The sequence below is a fragment of the Protopterus annectens genome, chromosome 11.part0 (assembly GCF_019279795.1).
Source record: "Protopterus annectens isolate FY-2018-M chromosome 11.part0, PAN1.0, whole genome shotgun sequence".
NCBI lineage: Eukaryota > Metazoa > Chordata > Ceratodontiformes > Protopteridae > Protopterus > Protopterus annectens.
This window is the reverse complement of record NC_056745.1, coordinates 498350792-498378476: the sequence shown is the minus strand read 5'-3', so window position 1 is coordinate 498378476 and position 27685 is coordinate 498350792. Positions and strand designations below refer to the sequence as shown.

The 27685-nt window shown below is 39.8% G+C and overlaps 1 protein-coding gene across 1 annotated transcript in view; it reads left to right on the top strand.

The window, feature by feature from the left end:
• The first annotated feature begins 19377 nt into the window (after nt 1-19377).
• ZFC3H1 (zinc finger C3H1-type containing) overlaps nt 19378-27685 on the top strand; it is a 3672721-nt gene continuing 3664413 nt past the window's right edge. Inside the window, exon 1 of the mRNA XM_044087220.1 lies at nt 19378-20011. Within this exon, the coding sequence (XP_043943155.1) occupies nt 19524-20011 (488 nt within the window). The 5' untranslated portion in view covers nt 19378-19523. The remainder of the gene's footprint in view (nt 20012-27685) is intronic.

Sequence of the window (27685 nt, the reverse complement as noted above, 5' to 3'; positions counted from 1 at the left end):
TCTCCCCAGTCAATCAAATCAGCATACCTATCATCTCCAACACAGTGACCTGCAGGAAATCCCTAAAGTCTGCCAGCTCATTACATTCCCAAAAATATGTTCCCAGCCACCTCTTTCTTGCCCATCACACCTCCAACATTTGCTGTCCACCTGAGCAAAAATTCTTTGGAGTCTACTTGGGGTATAAAAATACCTATGTAAACACTTCCAGGCAAATATCCTAACTCTTCTAGACTTTGTTGCATATTTGGGAGATACACATTTATCCTCCAATTGTATCTTTTTGAATAGCTTACCCAATCTCTCTTACCAATCCCTTCTGAGCTCCTCTGATTGATTCTTATAATTATCATGCAATATTTATAGACTTTACTAATTATTCCTTTTTAATGGCAGCTTCTGTTCTAGATTCTATTAAAAACTCTACCAGTCCTGGTATTTCATTTAGGACCCCCTATTTATGTATCTTTGCCTATACTCTGATATCAATCCTTGATAGGGAAGGCAATCTCTAACTTGCAGTCCAAATAAATTATTGGTCTCTTCCAATTCTATTACCTTTCTCTTTCTATTTATTTATCAGATCTTTATTCTACCCCCTACATCCTCCATTCACTGGCCTGTGGTCCTGAGCCAGGCAACAGCCTAACAAGGATAGCAAACAGTCTCTGCAGTATCCTAACCCTGTGGTGGGTGACCCAGCATGAACACCCTACAATCAATTTTCCCCTACATGGGTTTTTCCCCTAAGAATACCTGGAGATATTTTATGTATGTGTAGCCAAGTGAAATGTATACTGTATTTAATACCTGCTCTGCTACTCCTGTCCTGGCTGTAAGCAAGCACCTTCTCTGGACTGCTCTTTGGTGTCTGCCTCTTTTCACTATTATCCCTCTCTCTCTCTCCCTGAATCAATCAACCAGCCCTCTCAAGCTCTCTGACAACAGTGCCTTTCCTCTGCACATATCTTTGGTCCCCCCTCCCTTCATCTGCATTCCTCTACTTTGGGTGCCTGGCCCCTGGTTTGGTACTCTAATAAACTTCTGCTGTACAATACTAGTAACCTATCCTGTCTCTTTCTCCCTGCACCTCTGTCCTTCCTGCCTTCTTTTACTCTTACTTTGTCTAACTTCCCTGGCTTTCCTGATTGTTTCTAGTAGCTTAGTTTTCTAGGGGTGCATGCCCCGCTCCATTCGCCCTCGCTACACTCGGGCTCTCTTCGCTCCCTTACCCTACCCCCATTCCCACCCACCCCCACATCAATTACACTTATACTCTCCATTCTCTCCCCTTCCTGCCTGCTCAGCCTCTCACAACACACTTCCTACCAGTACTCCTCCCCATTCACCTCACTTCCATCCCTCCCCTTCCTGCCAGCCCAGCCTCTCACAACACACCTCTTGCCAGAACTCCTCCCCAACTCACCTCACTTCCTTCCTCCACTTCAGTTTTAGTCCCCATACTAACTCTCTCTTATTCCCCAACAATGCAACTCTTCCTTTCTTTTGCCATTCCACTACTCTTTTACCTATCAGCCTTAACCTCATTTAATTTCACTCATACCACTCATACCTCCCCAACCCACTTAAAGGTTCTCCCACCTCTACATCCCACACTAACCTCTTCATTACTTCCTACTCAGCTATCTCCCCATCACTTTATAGTATCTCCTCTACGTTTAACAAATTTAACCTCCTTTCCAATCATACAAATACCCTCAAACCTAAACTTAAACTCATCTTTCTTCACTTAGCTTATACTCCACTCACCCACCTTACAAATAAACTTCTGCTCTCTGGTGACATCCACCCTAACCCAGGCCCTCAGTCACTTCATCATTCCTCCAATCCCACCCCTTCTGCTCTCACCCCTAACCATACCCATACTGAATTACAACAAACACCTGCACATAAACATCTGTCCATATATTCTATAAATATTCAAAGTCTAACAAACAAGATCTCAGAACTACATTCCTGGATAGCCCATACAAATCCTAACATCCTTGCCTTGTCCGAAACTTGGCTCAAGTCCCACATCACTAACAGTGAAATACTGCCACCAGGTTTCAACATCTATCGTGCTGATAGAACCCCTAAAAAAGGTGGCAGTGTAGCCATACTCTACTCAGATAGCCTAAACCTGTCTCCTATCACTATCCCCATCCCCAGTTTCTATCCTGCTGAACTTCTCATCCTAAACTGCCATCTCAACCCTCACAAGAAATTTGCTGTCACTTCTATCTACATCCCCCTGGGAATAATATACCCACTCTAGAAAATATCCTATCCTGGTTTAGTCACAACTTAGACTATGAAACCCTCATGCTTGGTGATGTCAATATAGACTGGTCCAAACTTACTACTGACTCACCGCAGTACAGCATCAACTTACATGGTTTCCATCAACTAATTACATCCCCCCACCCATCTCAATAAAGACATATCTTCCAGCTCCACCATTGACTGGATACTCACCAACTCTCCTCACCTCTACCATAGCCCATGTACCCTACCTGACTCCTTAAGTGATCACCTCCCCACCTCTATCCTTAGACACACCTGCCAGACACACAAACCACACCTATTTAGAGATTGCCGTAAGTTCTCTAACTTCAATAACACCCAGTTTAATTCCATGCTATGCAGTATTGATTGGTCCATCCTTAAACATACCCCTCTTGATGATGCTGTCATGAAATTCAACAACATTTTCCTAGATACCCTTAATTCCCTTGCTCCCTCCAGGAAAATCAGAATCAAATCAAACCATGCTCAGTGGCTATCTAAAGATACTACAGCACTAATGCATGCCAGGGATAGCACCTGGAAATTATGGCTCAAAACCAGGCATACTCCCCATCTACTTAAATACAAAACACTACGTAACCTTGTTAAGAAATTGGTCACCAAAGATAAGACCTCTTACTATGACTCTCCTCAACTGGACAACAGGTCCAACCCACGCAACTTCTGGACTACTCTTAACAAAATACTTTACCCTGGCAAGCCTTCTTGCCCCTCACCCTACCCCAACAAATCTCCTCCTGAAATTGCTACCCTACTCAACAAACACTTCATTGACACTATCCAAAACCTTACACCCTCAAATACTAATGCTGAAACTATCACTACTACCAACAACCCTCATAGCCAGAATCTCTTCTCATTTAAACCTGTGTCAACTTCCTACATCAAATCCCTTCTTCTTAAGCTTAAACCATGCTCTCCCTCTACTGATAACCTACCTCCTACATTTCTCAAACTCTCTGCTGAATCTATAGCCTATTCTATATCCATTCTTATTAACAGATCTATACAAGAGGCTACAGTTCCTACTATCTGGAAATCCTTCTATACTATTCCACTGCATAAAGGTGGCAACTCCACTGATCCATCTAACTATCATCCCATTGCTATTCTTTCTACATTCACAACTTCTCAACCATCTCCTCCAACACAACCTTCTCACTCCCGTCCCCACCACAGCACATCTACTGCCCTCCTCTCTTTCACTCATACCATAGCCAATGCCGTTGATAACAATCAGCTAATATCCTGCCTTTTCCTTGACCTTTCCAAAGCCTTTGACACAGTCTCTCACCCTATACTTCTTTCTAAATTATCTAACCTCAACCTGTCTTCTTCCTCCCTTGCTTGGTTCTCCAGCTATCTCTCATGTAGGCAGCAATCTGTCAAATGGCTCTCCTCCTGCTCTCCCTTTATATCTGTTCCAACAGGTGTTCCTCAAGGCTCTATCTTGGGTCCCCTCTTATTTAATATCTTTACAAATGAACTATTCACCTCTTGTAGACAATCTTCTCTTATACAATATGCAGATGATTATACACTCATCTCAATCTCCAGTAGTATCGCAGACCTTCTCACCCTTACTCAAAACTCCTTTCTATCCACAGAGAAATGGCTATCTGACAATCTGCTTATACTTAACCCTAAGAATACCAAGCTCCTGCTCTTTCTCCCCTGCTCTTTTTCCAATCACAAATCTACATTTACCATAACATCCTCTAACAACACAACCATAAAACCTGAACCACACACTAAACTGTTAGGTGTCATTATAGATGACGAGCTGAAATTTAACTTACACTTACTGGAAGGAATAAAAAAAACACACCAAAAACTTGGCTTGCTCTATCATAACAAAAGATTTCTTACTCCAAATGCTAGACTCTCCATAGCTCAGTCCTTCCTCCTGCCCACACTTCTCTACGCAGCCCCAATACTAACCAATATACAAGCTACTACCATGAACAAACTGCAACAAATTTACCATAAAATTGCAAGATTCATTACTAACTCCCTCTACAACTCCCATCACTGCCTTGCCTTGAACTTATTACAATGGTTCAAATTCCCTCAACTACTGCTACTTTCTCAATTTCAGGTTATTCAATCCATTCTATACAGGCCTTCATCCTGTCCAGCTCTCACTACTCTTGTATCTACCTATACCCCTTCTAGAACCCTCCGCACCTCTAACCAACCACTTCTGAATGTAGACCATCCAAAGAAGAACACAGGCAAACTGCAATATAACTGCTCTATAGCCCACACTTGGAACAAACTTCCTCTGAACATCCGCTCCATCATACACCTTGCACACTTTAAAAAGGAACTCAAACATTATCTTCTCTAACACTAAATCATGTCTCTGCTTAGAACCTACCTGATATGTCCCCTTTATACAAATGGTGCTCCTTTCCTCTGAACTCCTGAAAGCACCTATACCTTCCTACAAAGCCTATGCAATAAATTCTGATTCACTTATATATCTCTTATTTGATCACTTGTATATAACTTGTTTTTTGCACATAAACAAGCACATTAGGGGTTCATATACTCATTTCACTGAGAAACCCTCTTGCTATAATTTGAATATGTTTGAGTCATAATTTGTATTAATATGTTATGGAGTTATAATTGGTTATGGTACTTTCTATGCTTTGTTACCTATGTTATCCTAATTGTTTTTGTAATTGGAGCTTTTCTCCTCGGGTCTCCACTGAAAACGGGCTCATGCCCAGCTGGACCAACCCGGTTAACAAATGTCAAATAAACAAATAAATAAATATGGATATTGTTGGACCAATTTGTGTGTGTACATAATTTACCTCTATTACCTTTGTTTTAGCTTCATTCATTTTGTATGCCAAGATCTGAAATTGTCTTAAAATGTTACACAACACTGTAATCTCCCTTTCTGGTTTTGTCATGCATAAAATAATATCATCTGCAACTAGAACCAGCTTTTCCTGACTACCATACTAATTATATTGTTGAATTTCTGAGTCCCTTATTCTCTTTGCCAATGGTTCTAAATATAATGCAAACATCAAAGGGGAAAGCAGACAACCCTGCCTGGTTCCTCTACTCAAGCAGAAATTATCGGAGAGGACCCCATTCACTGTAATTTGTGCCTCTGATCCTTCATATATTCTTCTGATCAGCCTTATTATTGTATTAGGGAAAGCAAATGCTTCTATTGCTCTGCTTATGAAGCCCCAGTCTACTCTGTCAAATGCTTTCTCTGCATCAAGACCCACCAATAAAAGTGGTATTTTCTTACATTCTGATTCCCTCTGGATCATCAATGTTCTGTTAATATTGTCAAATATTTGTCTCCTCTCCACAAAACCACACTGATCCATATGTATCAGTTTTGGTATCACTTTTGCCATTCTTTTAGCCATTATAGACATAAACACTTTATAATCATGGTTTAGTATTGAAATGGGCCTGTATGAAGCTGGATCCGATGGGTATTTACCCTCTTTAGGTATTACCATTACCACCGCCTTCTTCCAGGATGCGGGTACTTCTCCTCTTAAAATACTGTTAAACAAAATGTTCTAGATGTTTTTCAGTTTTTTTCCCTCCTAACTTTGAAACTTCCACAGGAATACCATCTATTTTTCAGGATTTTCCTATAGATTGTTTATACATAGCTATTTTTATCTCATTTCTTCCTAGCCTAACTGTTAGTAATTGAGCCTCCAAGACATAAACTTGAAAAACTCAGTAAACAAATTCTAAACAAAGGGAACACAGTGAGAGCCGGCTAAATGAAATAAGTTAGTGCTATTTAATATAAATCACACTTTCAGCTAGAACAATGCCTAGCCTTCCTCAGACAAACAGCAAGACAACTGCTGATAATTCCTTTTAATCAGTCAGGTGAATTACCACATCAATTAGCATTAGTTGTTCATTGCCTAGACAACAGAATCACACCCCACCTTAGCACGGGATGTTAAAACTAAAATTATGAATTTTAATAGTTAAGTAGCATAAAAACAAGAAATAAAAATATTTAAAAATACATTGAAAAAATACGTATATTCTTAAAAATAAATCTATATATATTATCCGCACATAACTATGTATGCAGTGGACTGAATTAGTTTAACTAGGTTCTCTTTAAACATTGTGATCAATTAAAACGCAAGCTTTGCATTGGATATACCTAACCTCGAGCTACATTAAATGTTATAAGCAATATATAAATAAATATATTCTAAAAACATGTAAAAAAAATTGTGTTAATACCATAAAAAATAATAACTGATTGAGCGTATTTAATAATATTATCTATCAACAGCCAAAAGCCTCAAAAGGCACTTAATTGAAATGTTGTCATTAATACCTGGAAGCTTATATGCCCTTTTTCTAATCTGCCATTTCAATTCATCTACTTCCAACATAATTTGCCAAGGACCCCCTCGACTATTACCAATTCTTTGTTGCAACACTACAAATTTAAAAGCATGACTTGGAAATGCAGAACAATGTTTTGCCAATGCATTGTTTAAATTTTTTTTACTTATGGCATAATAATGTTCGTATATTCTTTGCCTCAGACGTCGTTCCGTCTTTCCAATGTAAAATGCGTTGCAGGAGTTACATAATGCCACGTAAGTGACCCCTTTTGATTCACAATTGTATTTACCAATTATTTTATAGGTTTTATCATCCATAATTACCTGGTTACTGGACAAGATGTATTTGCATTGAGGACATGAGCCACATTTAAACATCCCATTAATTCTACCAGAATGAGATTTGTTGTTATTTTCCAAAAGGGCCTTCAAATTGTATCCCAGTCTATATGTTATTTTAGGACTAAAGCCCAAAATTTTGGATAGTGTTCCATCATTTTTGATGATCTCCCAATTTTTGCTCAAAGCCTCCCTGATAGGCAAATAATCCAAACAATATGTACATAAAAAACTAGTTGGGTAACTCACGTCACTGAAACTTTGGTTAATGAGTTCCAGACCTACATTGTCTGCTACATTGGATTCAACCTGAACTAGTGGACAATCTAATTTTCTAAGTAAGGGCATAAACTGACCTATATTACATTTAGAAACAACTTCCTTACTTATGTTATCAACTAGGCTGCTCGGATACCCTCTTTTAATGAACATATCGTAGAGGTGATCGCATTCTGACTCAAAATCTGAGTCATCAGATATCAAACAAGCAGCTCTCACCATCTGCCCTTTAACCACCGCTCTTTTTTGGTGGTAGGGGTGGTTACTAGTAAAATGTAGGAGGCTGTTCGAATATGTCGGTTTCCTATAAATGGTACTTTTGTACCTACCATTACTTTTATCATTAACTAATAAGATGTCCAAATAGTTAATTGAAATTTCACCTATGTTGTACGTGAACTTTAAAAAACTTGTAGAATTATTGATTTTATCAATAAAAGTTTTAATCGTAGCCAGTTCACCTTTCCAAATACAAAAAATGTCATCCTGGTACCTAGTATACCAGGTGACATTATTTTGAAATAATGGATCCTTAAATAGCAAGTTGTTCTCCCAATAAGCCATAGTGGCGTTAGCAAAGCTAGCGCCACATGGCAAACCCATTGCAACTCCAGATTTTTGCAAAAAGAACATACCTTCAAACATCATGAAGTTATTTTTTAGGATGACTTCAAGTAAAATCTCTATTAAATAAATGATGTCATAATTTGCTTTTTTACTGTGTAAGAATTCCCTTACCCATTGTATTCCTAAGCTCTGAGGAATAACTGTGTATAGATCTTTTACATCTATGGTTAAAAAATACACATCAGAATGATATTCTATGGTGTTAATGGAAGTAAGGAAACTCCACGAGTCCTTACAAATTTGTGGTTCACTCTCAATAAATGGTTTCTGCATGCTGTCGACAAACTTCGCACATGCATATGTAATTGAACCACGGCCGTCTACTATTGGTCTAAAAGGAGGAGACTTGATATCTTTATGAATTTTCGGAGAACCAAATAATGCAGGTGTCTTAGGAGCTATCATATTTAAGTAATGATAAAGGTCCATATCTATGGAACCTTCCAAAAGCAGGTCTTCCAAAGTGGACTTGATCTTTCTATAGGCTCCATTAATTTCATTCAAAGTTACTTGAATGTAATTAGGAGTGTTAAGATGTTCCATCAATCTGTCTACATATGCGCAATGATCCATAAATACCAAGCCTCCGCCTTTGTCTGGCTTCATGACTCTGATGTAACAATCTTTAAGCAAATCAATGAAACCATGTTCCTTCTTTGAAATATTAGGCTTAACTGGATGAAACATGTGAAAACATTTCTCTTTAATAGCCCAAAAATCAATTTCACACATTTGCTCAAAGGTACTTAAACCAGGATGTAATGGAGGGTTGAAAACACTAGAGACTCTTAATGTGTTAACCAAACTAGGCATAGGGTCCATCAATAATTTAAGATTAAGCTTACGAACAAAGATTTTTAAGTCCATTATTGTTTTGGCAATGTCCAGGGACCTTCCAGGGACAAAAGATAGCCCTTTAGATAAAAAGTCAACCATGTCCTGCTGAATATTTAAAGAGGTGTAATTGTATATAATAAAATCACCCTCACGACTTCAATGAAGGCAGGGCATTTCTGTGGCCGAAATGGAAGGCTCCTGTTCAGTAACCAAAATGGAGGTTATCTCCTCCATTGTTTTCTCTTGTTCTTCAGTTGTTGCTGGTTGCGATTGACCTGCCTGTTGTTCCATCAGGTGTCGGAACCCCCTTGAAAACCCTGTTGGTTCTGACCCTCTTCTCTGTTCGTGTTGTTAGAATGTGCACCTTCCCTATTATAAGACGGCTGATTATTTGCACGTTGGTTAAAGTTGTTATTTAGGAGTCTCTCGCTTTTCCTTAGTGGCTGTGCAGGTTCATCGTTGTCTGTCAAATTATTGTTATTATTATTATTATTATGAGTGACAGTTGTTGTTGGTTCATCATTATCATGGTAGGCATCAGAGTTATTGTTAGGATTTATTGGTGATACAAGTGGAGGTTTTGGATATGCCTTATTATTAGCATAATCGTTGATATCCCTAGTTATTTTCTTTTTCTTGGTAATAAGTAATTTGTTCATTGTTGCTTCAATACTTGTGAAAATCCTACAATATTCATATTTGTATCGTGGAAAATCACAATGTACTTTTATTTAATGTTCTAGTATCTCCAGCTCAGTTTTAAGAGAAACAATATCTTTATTATAAAAGTTAATAAGGGCTTGTATAAACTCATGCCCCTGTCTATCAAAAAGTTCTAATAGTACACGATGAAAACCAGAGTTTTCTACCAAACCTGCTGGAAATCTCCACTGTCTTAAACCTTTGGGAATAATTTTCTTCTGGGCACATTCCTGCAGGTACGACACTTCAAGCTGCAATTTTTTACATTTAAACAGCTTGGAGTCAAAATCGTTGATGTGACAAAGCAGAATGTTACCAACCTGGCCATTAGTATCATTAGAAGACAGTCCTTGGCAAATTATGTTGGAAGTAGATGAATTGAAATGGCAGATTAGAAAAAGGGCATATAAGCTTCCAGGTATTAATGACAACATTTTGATTAAGTGCCTTTTGAGGCTTTTGGCTGTTGATAGATAATATTATTAAATACGCTCAATCAGTTATTATTTTTTATGGTATTAACACAATTTTTTATTACATGTTTTTAGAATATATTTATTTATATATTGCTTATAACATTTAATGTAGCTTGAGGTTAGGTATATCCAATGCAAAGCTTGCGTTTTAATTGATCACAATGTTTAAAGAGAACCTAGTTAAACTAATTAATTCCACTGCATACATAGTTATGTACGGATAATATATATAGATTTATTTTTAAGAATATACGTATTTTTTCAATGTATTTTTAAATATTTTTATTTCTTGTTTTTATGCTACTTAACTATTAAAATTCATAATTTTAGTTTTAACATCCCGTGCTAAGGTGGGGTGTGATTCTGTTGTCTAGGCAACGAACAACTAATGCTAATTGATGTGGTAATTCACCTGACTGTTTAAAAGGAATTATCAGCAGTTGTCTTGCTGTTTGTCTGAGGAAGGCTAGGCATTGTTCTAGCTGAAAGTGTGATTTATATTAAATAGCACTGACTTATTTCATTTAGCCGGCTCTCACTGTGTTCCCTTCGTTTAGAATTAGTAATTGAGCCTCATCTACTTCCAACCTTGGCATATTTAATTCTTCTATGAACATTTCCATTTGTACCTTTTCTTGATTTCCTTATTTATCTGTTTTATACAAACTTTCATAAAATTTACAAAATATTTCTAATACTTCTACAGGGTCTCTTGTTATCTTCCTTATTAAAGGCTCCCTAAGCTTGGTGACAACCCTTTCTGTTGCCTGAGTTGTTGTACTAAAAGTTTTTGTGGTCTAGAATTATTATCAAAAAACAGTTGCTTAATAGCAGTATTACTAAACTCATGCATATTATTGAGGTAATCCTTTATTTTCTGTTTAGCATTTTGCAGTTGCTCCTTTTCTTGTTCTGAGAGATTCCCTTTATTTTGCAACACTTTTACATTTGCCAGTCCCTCTAAATAATTCTTGTTAGTGTTTAACCATATCTCCCTTTCTTTTACTTCCACCCTAGTTTTAAACTCCACTTTAATTTTATCCCACTCCCTATGTTTTCAGAAGAAAATTCTATCTTCTCTAGCATCTCCTGAATTAATTCCAAAACCCATCCCTTGAAGGCCTCTCTTGCAACCAATAGTTAGGAAAGCACCAGTGTCTCATTTCTATTTCATTACCTTGTGTTTTTATTTTAGTTATTATTGGCACATGATTTGAAATAGTAATTGGGTGCATTTCAAGACCTTCAGTTAAATGCATTTGTTCCTGCGAGATATAAAATCTATCTAGCCTAGCCCAGTTATTGTATCTCAGTGAGTAATATGTAAATTTTCTCCAAACTCCTAGTACTGAATTCACATCTTCCATGCCAAACATTTTCATAAATTTCTTCAAAAATCTACCCTTCTTTGTTATATTTTCCCTTCTAGGCCCCCAGACACATCTTAACTGTTGCAAGCCAAATTTCAGTCTCCACCTATAAGTAATATTCCTTGCTGAAAGCTGATTATTTCTCCTAGAATTTTCTTAAGCTCCACTACTGCAGTTTTAGGGGATGTAAATGCATGCCAGTGTAATCCTCCTCCCTAAACCGTAGCCCCTTAGTACTATTTATCTTTCATTTTCCTCTTCTATCACTATTGGAGCTTCTCTTGCATTTAATGTAAGTACTCTTCTTTTCCTTTGCCCCAGATAGTCTGCTGAATAGCCATCCTGAAAATCTTTATCAAATTCACATGTTCAGATCTTTCCAAGTATGTCTCCTGTAGTATAACTATTTGCACTCGACCTTTTTTAATATAGTTCACTACTCTTTATTTTTTATAAGTAAAAACGAAAACCACCAACTTCAGGTACAACCAGGCCTTGGCTTTGGTTGTTTTATCTTTATTTTTTATATTTATCTGTAAGACCATTCAGATTGAAAGACATAACAGAAACCATCATTTTCTTTTATAGTTATTATTACCACTTTTTATGTATAACTGTTTTTTTGTTGAATGTCTAGTTTGATCTTTTATGTTACATGCATATACTGTTTGGCAGGTTGGTCTTTTATACAGTTGTTTCTTGTCATATCCATTTGCACCTATGCTACATCTTACATAACTTTTTGTTTTTTTGAAAGCCCTCAAACAGAACAATCAATCCCCCCCAAAAAAAAAATCCTCCTAAAACCTATTCACTTAATAATAACACATAAAACTATGTACATCTTCAAATATTGAAGATTTTGCTTCCTAGTAAGAACATAAGTTCTAAGTTGATAGCTACACAAGCTAAAGTTAACCAAAAAGAAAAGTTTGTCATGTTAAGATGCATGGTACAGCCTGTGCTACTAGTAAAAGTTATTTAATTATGTATGTCTTTATATCTCTCCCAGTTGAGAAAACACTTGAATGCTTTCCATAAACAGTGTTTCAAAGCCATTTATCTTTATCAAATTGTCTTCTAGTGACATACAAATCAGACACAAAACTGCTAAGGGTACATTGTTTATCTGAAAAAAAATCCTTACAATATTCAATATTCTTTTTCATTTATATGCTTTGTAATAAACTTGTTACTGGATAACACCTAGGGTTTTAACCCAGTCATTTCTCTATACAAGCATTGTAATCAATTATAATTTTCCTGTATGCTGAAGATTTTCTCCTCTGGCCTCCACTGAAAAAGTGTCCTAGGACTCAGCCTGACCAACCCGGTTAACAAATGTTAAATAAATAAATGAATAAATAAATAAATACTATTTTTATTGCAGTGCCTACATTTCTTAAACCTGAACAAAGAAAAAGAGGGAAGAAAGGTGAAAAAGAAAAAAAAAAACACAAAAGCATCTGCTTATATTAGTATCCCCATTGCATTAAAAACTGAGAAAAATTTACTTCAAGTCTAATTGTTTTTGTATTATCTTTAAAGCTGTCACACCTGGGAAAACCCTGATTGTTTTCAGAGAACATTATGTCCTAGCCAATTTCTCTGTTCTTCTTTTTTTTTTTCTTTTCACTTAGCCATTTCCCTTCTAACAGACTGTCTCCAGTTTCTCTTTATCAAATTGTCTTCATAGAGACATGAAGACCAGCTGCAGAAATGCTACTTAGTGTACATACATGCAGTTACTAGAAAAAAAGACTCATAATATTCAATATTCTTTTTCATTTACTTGCTCTCTCTCTCTTAGAACAAAGGTCCTTCAGTCATTTTCCCATGCAAGAATGAAAAAAAACATTAATTTGAACTTTGTCATGCCTTTTTAACCAGCCCCCTATTTGATCATTGCATTGCCTATATTTTTCAAAACTGTAGAAGAAGAAAAAGAGACAAGGGGAGAAAAAGAACACAACCTATTTACAATCCCCATTACACTTAAAAATAGCATGCAAAAAAAACCATGCACCACAAATACAGTACTATTTAAAAAAGAAAGTGTTTTTGTAGTTAGTCTCCCAAACATCAAACAAAATTTGAAAAAGTCCAATATTTCCAGATTTTCTTGTTCTGTCATATTTCACAAATATAATACCACATTAAGTCACTAATTTTATTACTGTCCTTCTCCACCATCCAAATCCTGTTACTGCTTCATTTTCAACATACTCTCAATTATTCTAGTCAATTCCTCATGCTCCCTTCCTTCTCTCCAACATTTTTCATTGAAATACTGCAAAAGATTCACAAGTACAGTCTATCTGTGGTCTTTCTTACTAGAAGAACAAGAAGCAGAATCTCCTTCTGTTTCACACCTCAGTTTTTGTTCAACAAACTTTTGTATTTCCTCCTTAGCATGCACTTTGTCAAAAAAATGATTTTGATCCTCCAGGGAAGAATACCTTGAAGAGAGCTGGATACAGCAGTTTGAATCTCACACCTGCGTCTCAACATTTTCTGAATAGTGGAATGAATTTACTTCTCTTTTGCCTGGTGTATAATGAGTAATCATTCTCCATAAACACTCTGCTATCTCCCACTTTTAGTATTTTGTCCTTCTTCCACAGTTTCTTTAGAATCAACTCTTTCCACTGGTAGGATTGGATCCTTACTATTATAGGTCTAGGTTGCTTTCTTATGTCTAGGTTTGAAGCATAACCATGACCTGCCTGTTCAACTAACAGTTCCTGCTGTGGAATACCAGTCCAGTTGCTTATTTGTGCTTTCATAAAATTAATGCACTCTGTTCCTTCCAGCTTCTCTGGTATAGATGAAAATCTCAGGTCTTCTCTACATGCTCTGTCCTCTAATTGTATTGTTTTTTGAAACATATTTTCCTGAACAGTCTCATATTCAGCCAGCCTTTTCTTTATTTCTCCCTCTGCAGCTTTTTTTGCAGCTTCATCATCTCATCTGAATATCTGTTTAAAGCTTCTTCCATTTTTTCCAGCCTTTTGTTGTTTATGTTGATATACTGTGCCAGTGTTTTGTTTATTTTGTATGCAGTTGTCTTATATCCTCCTGTAGGTTATTGGAAGTCACGTCTGAAGGTTGCATTACTTTTTGCTGAACAGCTGCAGATCTCTCCCTAGTCAGTGTTTCTTCCTCGCTTTTTGTAGGTGATTTTTTTCCAGGTCTTCTGTGTTTCTTTATTCCTGGCATCCAAGCAGTGTACTTACTAGCCAGTTACTGAAATTTACCCATAAACACAAGTCTGCTGACCTTCTCTGCTGAGTTTCTCTTTTCACACTTGGAGACCTAGAAACAAGCTGTTAGTGTGCAGCCATCTTGGAACTTCTCACAGAGACTTGGTTTATGGCCATGGAAAGCATACCAGCCATACAGGGTTATAATGAGTTCCACACATTTAGACCACAAACTGAAAGTGCAAGAACTAAAAGAGGTGGAGTATCAATATTCATCAAATATAAATACACCTCTAAATTGGTTAAACAAAACAGTTATTTTGAACTAATCCAGGTCCAATTGGCTGTAGGTAAGACCCCTCTCCAAGTTATTGCCAATTATAGGACCCCCTCCATGAACCAGGATAACCACACTGCATACTTGAATCTACTTGATTTTAGGTTGATTTTTGGTTTTAGATTACTTTAACTACTTCATCCATATATTGGGTAAATTATATGTATACTAACAAACTTGCCCAAAGGTTTTTAGACTTCATCAACTCCAATGCCCTGGACCAGTTGGTTGATACCCCCACAGGGGGCCCAAAGAATCTGGATCTGGTGCTCAGTAACATGGGTGATCATTGCACAACCACAAGTGTGCGGCCATACCTAGTGAGGTCTGATCATAAATCTCATTAGAAGTAACAATAACATCTGACCCCCCCCCATTTAGCAGCAAGTAGACTAAAAAAGTTCTCCAAAACCAATTACAACATTATACATGACTGCATTAATAGCTTCACAGCCCCTGCCTTCACTGATGGCATGGACACCTATATTGGGATTTACACCAATTCCTTGTATAAGCACCTATACAAATGTATTGACTCACCTGTACCTAATAGGACCAAAACAAGATCCTCAAGAAAAAACAAGCCTGTCTGGTGGACATCCGCCATTAACAGGTTATACAATAAGAGAAAGAAATTGCTTTCCAAGAGCAGGAAGGAACAGTCTCTGACCTGAAAGCATTCCCTCCTTAGCTTAAACAAGCAGATAAGACACCTTGTAAGGCATTTAAAGCTAACTATGAATCCAAATTAGCCTCCTTCGCTAAGGATAACCATAAGGCCTTTTTTAGCTACGTCAGAAACCTTAAAGGAAAAACCCAGATCTGCACAGAACTAGTTGTTAATGGCACCACATATACTGAACCCGCAGAAATAACCAACTTGCTAGCTGACAGAGTCAGTGAAAACGTCTCCCCCCTGTCCCCACCACGTATTCCCCAAAGCATCCCTACCTCCTGCCCTTTACCTAGTATCTCCAAGGAGCAGGTTGTAAATGCTCTCTCCAAAGCCAAAAACACAGCATCTATAGGACCTGATAATGTTCCAGCCTGTGTTCTAAATGGATTAAAACAGGAACTAGCTGCACCACTTGGTACCCCTTTTAACCACAGTCTAAGCATTGGTTTTGTACCTGCTAAATGGAATTCAGCAACTGTCATCCTGTTACATAAAGGAGGCACCTCTACTGACCCTGGAAAGTATAGGCCCATAAGCCTGACCAGCCTAATCTGCAAGACTATGGAAAGAATAATCATGGACCTTATCAGCAAAGATATAGAAGATCTCCAAATACTTAACTTGACCCAGTATGGCTTTGTTAAAGGGAGACCTTGCCTCTTGAACTTGGTGAAATTCTTTAAGACAGTCACCAAAGTCCTGGATGAAGGCAAATCCATGCATACCTGGCCAAAGCGTTTGACACTATTTCTCACTTAGGCATCATTGATGATCTCACCCAGCTGGAGCTCAACCCGTATATTGTCAGGTGGGTTGCAAACTGGCTCACTGATAGAAAGCACACAGTCAAAATAGGTGACTGTACCTCCACCAGCAGACCCATAACCAGTGGTGTTCCACAGGGATTGGTACTGGGGCACCTGTTGTTTGGACTCTACTTCTCGGATGTACAGGCTAAAACAAAAGGCTTATGGCTGACAAAGTTTTCTGATGATTGCAAACTGGGTGCAGTCATCGAGTCCCCGAAATGACATCAAGATCCTATAAGAGGGACTTACACAGACAAACGACTGGTGCCAAAGTCATGGACTAAAACTCAATGAAAAAAAAATGCATTATCATCCCCTTCAGCAAGACGACATCTCTGCAAATTACAAAATTAATAATAACACCCAAAGCATGCAATTAATGGTGAGAAATTTGGGCACACACAGGTTGACAGCAACCTTACTTTTGACCAAAATGTCTCCACAGTGGTAAGAAAGACTTTCTATGTCACCCACCTCATAAGTAAGAGCACTGCATCTATGACAAAAGAGGTTATAACCTCTCTATACTCCTCACTCATCAGGGCAATAATAGAATACAATGCTACCTTTGATATGTACCTTACCAGGCACCTGCACCAACTGGAAAGACCTCAAAGGTTTCTTGCAAAGAAAATTAAGGGTCTTCAGCATATGTTGCCAGGCTCAAACCACTTTCACTATGCTCTGTGTCTTACAGACTACTCCGAAGCAATCTCTGCATTGCACATAAAGCAATCTCAGATCCAGCTCTAATAGAAATGCTGCATGTTCGTAAATCAAATGGTTTTAAGATGCACTTGCTCTAGGGAACTCAACCTTGTATGAAACATCAACAGGACTTGCTGGAGAGAGATCTCACAGAGGTTACCTGTCCTCTAGAACAAGCTTCCAGTTCAGGTGAAACAGAGCCCCTTGCTGACCCAATTTAAGCGTAATTTGGATGATTGTTTGGGAGACCACAAATTCACTCTGAGAGTTTCACCTGTTCCCCTCTTGGACAAAGGGAGTAGTTGTTGACTTAGTTCTCCTTAATACCTTGATATTCTTAGAAACGGGTTATACTTAGCTAGGGCCATTTGCCTAGTAACCTCCTATGATCCTATGAAAGGATCTGTCATGCATTCATTGTTCGGCATTTTTAAGTTATCCATGAAATGCACCACATGTTGCCCATTTCTTCCACATTATGAGTGGATGTTTTTCCAGATTCTGGGGATAGGTTGAGAAAAGTGTAAAAATATGAAACAAAATCCAGAAATGCGAGGTACTACACTTGGAGATTACCGAAATGTTGTGCATTGACACTCTGACTTTGCAGTTAATTTTATCAAAATGGCTTTTTTCCTTATTTTAAAACTTTTTCTTGTAATGCGCGCATCATTGCATACAGGTTGCGCAATAATTTCATAAGTATTCATTTACTACACGCCCCGTCCCCATGAGACGCGAAGAAGGCGGATGAATGAATATTCATTAATAGTTAAATTATCACGTTACGTCCAGTAGAATATTCATTGTTTGCGTATTGCGTCCGTTGGGGGTCACGAGCACATATTCGGCTAGGATTGGATTTGCTCCTTCTCATCCGTACATTACATAGTTTCCAACTTGATACTTCCAGTATCAGGGAGAAATCCAGAAATAATCATAAATACACTTTAGCGCGCGGTCCTTCGTTAGGGTTGCCACCTTTTTAAATGCGCAAAGTGGGACATTTGTTGTAGAAATATCAAATTTTGCAGGGCAAAACATACACACGACCAGTAAAAGGACATAAATTCAAGTTTTTGCCAGAATAAAAGATTATTCTTGTAGGATTTCAGTTGCTTATTCTGTTTCTTATAATGTTAAGGTGTTTCAGATACAAAATAACTGTTTTGTGCAACTTTTTGAGAAAATATAGGAAATATCCGTGTCCTGAAATCTCAGGACATTTGCCATTTTTTCAGTTTTTTTGCAGGACACAACTGCCCAAAGAGGGACTGTCCCTCGCAAAGTGGGACAACATGTGGTAACACTATCCCTCGTAATCCCTCCTTAAACTCGTGACTTGTGCTAAAATGTGAATTATATTAGTAAATAACAATAATTTGAATTATAGACTTCTTTTACTTCAGAAAATGGATGTTAGTTTACATCTCCGTATTCTGTCACTGTCTCAAATTTGGATGTTAGTTTACATCTCCGTATTCTGTCACTGTCTCAAATTAATAGTAGTAATACTTTAAAAGTATTCCCGATTGACAGGGAAAATGGGCGTGAAAACGCCCAAATGACTGGCAGGCATGCTAATTCGCATGTCGCGTCACGTTTTTATTAAAGAGAAATGTTGAATATTCACGCACGAAAGCAGCTGTGAGTGAATAATCCTATTCCATGGTACTAAGGAACTCAAAATGTGCTCTCCGGTCCCATTTATCAATATTCATTTCGGCACAGTAATAATTATTCAGCATATTGAACACGCAGCCAGGAGTTGCCGGCCTGGAGGCGGGATTTGCTACTGCGCATCCTGCGAGGTACTTCTGTAATATTATACCCCGATTGTCCCTGGTTATTTCTGGATTTGCCCCTGATTCTATTGTGATTTATCCCTGTTTCATTAAGAGCTATGGGTTACAATAAGAGAATGTGAGCTAACAAATTTTCTGAAATAAAGCATACAATTCCAGTTGCTGTCATTTTTATTAAATGTAAGCTTCCACCTTTTCTAACAAGATTGTCAGTTTTAGAGGGATCAGGAGGGGCAGAGCAATATTTTGAGCACAAATCATGGACAGTTTAGACGGTTGTATTACGCGCATACATAATATAAATAATATAATTGTGTCGTCTGGGGGGGTCACTTTCAAGTGAATGTTACTTTATTCCTACTGTAAGAACTAAAGTAAAAATAAGGTACATGAAAAAACTGTAGTTGCCCATACAAGGACATAGTTGGGAGGGGAAGACTAAGATTTGGGCGGGGTTACTTTTGTAAACAATTGCCAAAAAGAAAACGCAGCGCAAAGGCTGTGAAAAATCGCGATATTTATGAATTCTCTGAGTTCACGGGAAAAGTCGGGGAAGTAGTTTTGGTAGATTGCTGGACTTCCGGTCTTCTTGGTTTATATTATAATATGTAGCAGTATAGTTAAAGAGTGCAATTGAAAAAGACCAAACACACTTTTGTGGGTTTTAAGTTATTAATGGAGCAAGAAATCAGTAGCGTAACTGCTAAAGAAGAAGAGTTGGAAGATGGGGAAATATGTGATGATGATAGTAGTGCAAAGCCTCAGCAGCAGAATCAAGCAGTGGAACAGAGGCATCAGTATGGGAAGCGGAGGCCGGCATGCTCGGGATCATTCTCCAGCTCTTCTCGCTCGACTCATTCATCCAGCAATGGACGGAGTTCTAGTTATCGTCCGAGAGATCAGTACCGAGTTTCTTCCGCTGCTGGTAGACTGCAGCCCGGAGGCCTGTCTGGGTCGGGTTCTGCACAACTTTCTGAGCCATGTCTCCGTCCTTCTTTTTGGGAGCGTAGTCACAGCGCTTTGGAAAGGTTTGGTCACTACCGAGGCACGTCCAGCCGTGGCTCATGGATGCCGGCGACAGTTAGTCGCGGGGAAGCGATGTTTAGTGGGACCATGAATCGGAGAGAGTCTTCACTCCGACAGCGTATCCTTTACGATAACATGTAGATGTTCCTTTGGTAGCATAACGACTGGGGTTAACTATCTTTAGCTCGCCTTTGGTTTATTTTGGCTATGCTTTAGGTTTAATGTTTTTGTGCTTAGCATTTGGGGAAAATTGGTTTGTTTAAAGGTTGGGAAATATTCTGTGTTTTGTAGCCGTGCAGTTTTGTGCTTGTGTTTTTGTGCCGAAGAATGTGGTGTAAAAATAAGTTCTCGAGCGTCACTCGGGCTATTACTACTTGAGGAAATGTGTTTTGGTAATACATACCTTACCTTTTTTTATTTGGTATTAGGGAAGAGAGCTGTAAAGAATTTTGAGTTAAATCACTTAAGATGTATGCACATTTTGTGTATCTGTGTGTGCATATTTGTACAGGTGCGTGTATGTATGTATGCATGCACGCACTTCGTTTGCTGGACATAGATAAACGTGAAATCGTGAGTTTACTTGGATGACAATTCGGATCATAAAGTTAGAGTATGCCCACGTAATAATAATAAAAGTACGCCTTAGTGCATTTTCCTTGCAGTACATCAGTCCTGCAGTAACCGTGCAAGTCCAGAGATTGAACGCGTGTTTTAGTTGCATGTCTGGTAGTTGGGGACATTGTTGCAAATGCTTGTCATTTTTTATACACACCTTTGCTGTAAAGTTTGGTTTAGTGGTCTGGTGATATATTAGCTGGTGAAAGCAAAGCTGTTGCTAATTACTCGGGTCACTTAAAAACGAACGGTGGTCAGGGGCACATACCTCTCAACTATCCAGACTTTCGCAGAATTTGTAGATCTTTGCTCATTTTTGGTAGGTTTCTTATTTGTGGTTTTCTGGATTTTTGTGTTATATCAGTGAGGACAATTCGCTAAATGACAGGCATTTGAGTTTCAGACTTCACGTCCTTCAAAAAATACATGATAATGCAAAATCTTTTATTTTAGCAAATTTCCAAAGTCAAAAGTAAACTTTGTCACTTAGATTCACACAAGCACGAACCTTGCGAAATTACGTTTTTTCAGACTCGGTTTGCATGCAATACATAGACTGCATCTAACATGACGATAATACACAAAATTCTATAGACAGGCGACAAACACCATAATAAATGCTTGCATTATTGCACGGCTTTAACAGGTTGTCACTCATTACTAGGATATTAGCTTATTTTTACTGGAAAAGTTGCAATTAAACAATTGAGTTAGTAGGTGTCTACTAGGCAAATGGCCCTGGAGCCTGTACAAGCCGAGCCCATAGAAGTGTCCTGGCATCGTGCCACCCGTTGTTAGTTCCCAGTGGCTCTATGTAGTAGAGCCACTGGAGTGATCCCTGTGGTGAACTTTCTATTACCTATCCATTCATCAAGATCTCTCTTGAAGAGGGACAGCGAGGTGCTCTCCTTGACATGTATGGGAAGTCTATTGCAGAGCATGGGGTAGTCTCCGAGTGAGGAAACTGTCCCTCCAGCATGTTCTGTTGATTGTGGTAATGAGGTTGAGGTCTCTGGAGCGTGTTGTGCTGAGGGACTGGGATTTCTTTAGCTGTAGCATTTTTAACAGAGTTGGGTCAGACATGGCTTTATAAGTCGAGCAGAGATCGTCTCTACGTCTCTGATGAAGACCATATACATTGGTTGAAAGCGCTTAACGTTTGCTTCAGTCTTTTGGTGTCCTTTTTAAATCTTGGACATATGTACTTTTAGCCTCATCTAGCTGTGTTTACTGTATCCTGTATTGTGTCGTGCATGGTACGTGACTGTTGGATGTCAATTTACTGTTGTCCTGTGGCGTTCTGTGTGGATTAAAACCATTTTTTAACCTTGGATTCTTGAGACGACTGGTGGAGTGTTTTCGCTTATTGGTGAGATCGGATTATTTCATCGTCTCTACGTAGGCAATATGAGACGGAGAATAGATGGACTCTCTTGAGTCTACCCTGTAGGACATGTGTTTAATGCCTAGGATCCTTGTCGTGAGGTACTTCGGTGGCCTCTCCAGCTGTTACAGGTGTCTAGTGAGGTACATGCCAAATGGGGCATTCTACTCGATGATTGGTCTAATGAGGGAATAGTAGAGAGAGATTACCTCTTCCTGGATGCAAAACGCTTGGTAATGAGATGTGCCACGTAGAAGGACTTTCTGACCACAGTGACAATGTGGTGGTCGAAGGAGAGGTTGCTGTCAACCTGGATCATCAGATCTCTTAACGCCTTCAGTGGGCTCCCATCAATGTGGTAATTAGTGGGAACTGAGTTTTTACCAAAGGGGATGACTATGCATTTTTTGGTGTTGAGCTTAAGGCCATGGTTTTGACACCAGTCATTGGTCTCAGTGAGGCCTTTCTGTAGGATGTCTGCATCACTTGAGGAATTGATGGCTCCTAGCTTGCTGTCATCTGAGAACTTGGTCAGTCAGAGTTTCTTTCTGTTGGCCTAGATTCCTTTAAGTAGATGCCGAACAGGAGAGAACCCAGGACCGATCCCTGTGGGACTCCACTCGTGGCTAGTCGGCAGTCTGATTTAGAGTCCGCAACTTTTCAGTATTGTTGGATTATTGCCTTAATGTCCAGTATGAAGGGTACTGTTTCTAGAGTTCAGTAACCTGATGGCTAGTGGAAAGAAATTTCTGAATCTCGTGGTTTTGTAGCATATGCATTGAAAGCTACTTCCTGATGTTAAATGTAAGAACAGCTTGTAAAAAGAATGAGTGCTATCCCTGGATATTTTCCTTGTCCTGCTTAGACATCTGGACATGTGCAGGTCTTGTATGGACTGGAGGGAGTTCCTGATAATTCTCTCAGCCGCTTTCAGTACCCTCTGGAGGGACTGGTGCTGGGAAGCAGAGCACCTTCCATACCATACTGTAAAGCTGTTTGTCAGTATATTTTATTTATTTACATTTGTTGACCGGGAGTGTCCGACTGGAAGTAGGTCCATTTTCAGCGGAGGCCTGGGGAGAAAAGCTCCACAGTTAAAATAAGACAGTAGTTACATTGGATTACATAGCGATTAACAATTTGATTAATATAGCAATTAATTACAAACATATTTACAGATGAACATAGTACATCAGTAGACAACTAGAATCTTTATCTGCGAAGTACATAACAGACATTAACAAATGTTACAATAAGAAGTTTCTGCTGTGTAATAAGTACTAGGCTTATGAGCACCTGAGCTTGCTATAATCAAGGTAGTTAGTGGGGTGGAAAGAAAGGTAGTGGTTTGATCAGGTGGGTGATATTAGAGTGGGAGTTGCAAGGGCATAGCCAGCATGTTTTTAGGAGCGCTTTTAGTAAAATTTTGAAGTGGGTGCATGATGGTAAGGAGGTAATTGTGGGTGGGAGGGAGTTCCATGGTTTGGCTATGGCGCAAGAGAAGAGTGCTTCATCAGCAGAGTTACTGGTTTTAGTGATCTGCAAGTGATTTTTGTTGCTGGATCTTAGTGGTCTGGTGGTGCAATAAGGTTGGAGTAGATTCTGGAGGGGTGGGTCATTTAGTGGATGGTTTACTAGTTTGTGGGCGAGTGAGAGTTGATACCATTTGAAGGAGGTGAGGGAGTTCAAGCCAGCCCAGTTCAGCAAGTGAGAGACTGTGGTGACTGTGGTAGGATGCCCCTGTGGCGAATTTGTCGATTTTGTTGTAGCAGATCTCTAGCTTGTTCAGATTGCATTTCCTTAGGTTGGTATATGTTGGAGAGGCATAAAGTAGGGTGGAGATAAGGTGGGGAATTTGCTATTGAAATCTTTGCTGCTTTGGTGAGAAGTTGCTTATTTCTGTATAACGTTCCTAGTTTTTTGTGGACTTTTTGTATGGTCATGGATATATGAATGTCAAATTTTAGTTTGTCTATTTCCACTCCTAGCAATTTGGTGTGTTCAGTTGAGTATATAGTGGTAAAAACAAACAAAAAAACAGTGCACCAGGGTGACACAATGGCGTTTAATAGTACAAAAATAAAAAACTGAACAGAGGTAAGCGCTTTCACAACAGTAGTTGCTTCATCAGACAAAGTTAAAATGCACTTCAGCTCTTAAATAACAGCTTAGTCATCCATTAAGCAGAATCAGTGATGTCACAATTAGCTACTATTTAAAGAGACAGCAAAAAATATATATTAAGAGACAGCAAAAAAAATATACATTTCTATTCTAAAACATATTGGGCAGGATTCACGAAGGCTTGCACGGAGTCTGAGTAGTGTAAGACTCCATGCAGCCTTCGCGATCCAGGAACAGCCCTAAAGTCCGTGTAAGAGACCAGCTAAAACGTCTCTTACACGGAGTGGGCGTGGATATGCTAATCACCTCACTTGCAGCCCAAAGGCATGCAGATGAGGTAGATTAGCAGTCCACGAAGCCCAAAGCAGCCCGTGTAAGAGCCGTTTTAGCTGCAGAAATGTACTCAGTTGACAACTGAGTATGTTTCTGCAAAAACCACAACGAAGCCATGTCCGCTCCAAATAAAGGGTGCATATATGTCAGGCAGCATGCCAATGGCCAAATATGTGGCCATTGGCAAGGTACCCCGATGCAAATATGAAAAATAAATGTTTAAACGCAGCGCAGCCCTGTGCAAATGGGCTGCGCTGTATACAACATAAAAATGGAGGTTATAAACCCACAAATGTGGGTTTTATGCAATACATGGATTTACAATGCAGGGACCAGAAGACCAAAAAAAACATGGCCACCGTTTAGTGGTTGCTAAGGGGGGAAGCTGAGTCTAAGACATGTAACTAAGCATTAGTGGGCAATCTGATGTAAAGGAGTGTTAGGGTACTGAATTTCACTGTCCCATAGCAAATGAGCACAGTCTGAGTAGTGTAAGAGATACATAAGGGGGAGGAATAGAGTAGGAGATAGGTGACATCACAGGGGGGAATGGTAGAAAGAAATGCAGTTCATTGGAGGTTAGTGTTACATGACAGATGTCAGACACATATCATGGAAAGAGGAGTGCCACAACATAAGCATGGGAAAGTCAAGAAATGGAAGGTGTACACTGTTGCTTACACCAAAGTTTCTTGCTGGGCGTGCATGCGCACGTGTGCGCGCCATGAAGAGCGAGTAGGGCAGTGTGCGCGCGTGTAAGGCAGACTGAGCATGTGGGAGCCTGTTGGCAGACTTGTAACACTGTTTGCGCTAGTGTGCCCGCGTTTAAACCCGAATAAGACTATTGTAAACCGTGTAAGCATGTGTGAGCGCATGTAAGCCACTGTGAGCGTGTTTCTGCTGGTATGCACGTTGCTCCCCCCTGAGGAAACAGAAAGGAAAAAGGAAGCAACAGAATTAGTAGGAAGCTAGCAGGAAATACTGCTGGAGCTAACAGGTGAAAACTATTAGAAGCAGGCAATTACACAGGCAGAATAGTAGCTCAGCCAAGCACTTAAAACTCTGCAAACAGCAGTGCAGGATGTTTCTCTCAAGAGACACTGCAAGACAGGAGTAAGCTATTAGAAGTGAAAACTGAAAAAGCTGAACTCGGAGCAGAAATGCTAGGGGCTGCTATAGCTGTCATAAGGAGACATAGGCTACTTGCTGAGGGTGGTGACAATGCAGATGGTGCCAGACAACCCACAGTGAGGAGACGGAGAAGAGTGTACAGGCCCAGGGTCACCTACCACGGGTTACATGAGCTGGAGATAGTAGAGCATTATAGAGTGGACAGAGACCTCCTGCAGCAAATTGTCGAGCTGTGCAGGTCACGCCTCACACACAGAGCCAACAGAGGGGAACCCATCCCAGTGGAAACCAAGGTATGTGTTGGCATAAGAATACTAGCAACAGGTACCTTCCAGAGACCAACTGGTGATATGATGGGGATATCACAGGCATCAGCCTCCAGGGTACTGCACCAGTTCCTGGATGCCATGTCAACACATGTCTGTGATCATGTATATTTCCCCAGTGCCCGCGAGGTATTGGCCAGCAATATGCGTCTCTTCCAGCAAATAGCAGAATACCCTGAGGTAGTGGGTGCAATAGACTGCACGCACATACGCATCAAAGCACCAGCCGGTGAGCGGGGTAGGGCTTACATTAACCGCAAGGGCTTCCCCTCCATCAACTGCCAGGTCGTGTGTGATGCCCAGGGCATAATAATGAATGTGTGTGCTGGCTGCCCTATGAGCTACCATGATTCCCATATCTGGCATTTGACGCAGCTGTACCAGACATTTGCCAATGGGGATAATCCCACATGGACACCTAGTGGGGGGTGCAGGATATGCACTGGAGCCGTGGCTGATGACACCCATCAGAAACACACACACACCTGAACAGGAACGCCATAATGAGGGACACGCACAAACACGTAATGTAATAGAGCGTCTGTTTGGGCTGCTCAAGTCTCTGTTCCGGTGTCTGGACACATCTGGTGGAGCCTTGCAGTACTCGCCAACTACATGTACCCAAATTGTCATGGTATGTGCTATGCTACATAATATGTTCTTGCGAAAACAGCTGCAGCAGTACCAGCATAGGGCCGGGCCAAACAGCCCCCCACCATTGCCAAGGCCGTCACAGGCAGAGCGTGACTCTGAGGAGGAACAACCTGAGCCTGCCCCAGTAGGCAGAAGGAGGCATGCCCAGTATGCCCTGGCCTTGGCAAAGAGGCAACGCATAGCACATACACTGGCTCAGTAGGAACAATGGGAATGATGCCCCTCTCTGACTCACTCATATAATAACATGGATGCCTAAAATGACATAACCTGCTCTCAAACATGTACAGGGAGTGTAATATGTGCATCCAACAGAGGCAGCCCTGCAGCACCACCTGAGGCATGAATGCCATGTGTTAAGCAATGTAACACCATGTAGTATATGCACACTTGAGGACCCTGACTAACATCCTACCCTCACCAAGCATGATGCCACAATATGACGATGAGATGATCAATTGCAATAATTGGCTGAGGTATTGCAGTTAGTCAAAGGGGATCCAATGTGTTCCAGCCTGGGATGACATGCTGAGCATGACATGATGCTCCACCTGCTAGGGCTGGCATGCACCTATCAGTCCAGGCCTTATGGATACTGGCAAAGGCTGTTGTTACCCACAGCGTGCCCTGAATAGGTAAGGCTCAAAACACAAACCCACCTCCATAGGTATCACAAGGGCTAAGAACCTAGATGTAATGCTACCCAATGCCAGAAGTCTAAACGGCAAGATGCGTGCAGTCTAAACTCACCCAGTATGGAGAATGTTGATATCTGTCCTGTAACAAAATACTGGGTCAAGGCTCACAACAGCACCCTAACACTACCAGGTTACACCTCATACTGTGCTGTACAGCCTCAAAACATGGAACAAGCTACAAAAGGAGGGTGACTAGCAATAATTGTTAAGGATAACCACCCCCCCATGTAGGTACCACAACAAGAAGCAGCATGGACTAGCCATGGTCAAGTAACAGTGGCAACAACTGCCTCCCAGTTCATAGCCTGCTACAGACTACCGTCCTAACACCAGGAACTGCACCTGGCCTATGTTGGAATACATGAATATATCAAGCCCTCCAAACCACATTATATTGGGTGACTGAAAATACCCAGACATAGACTGGGAGCATTATACTAGCTCCAACACTGTAGGAGAAAAGTTCCTAGAATCCATAAACCAAAATGCCCAGGAACAACGTACCACTCCCACAAGAGGGGTAAGCATACTGGATGTGATAAT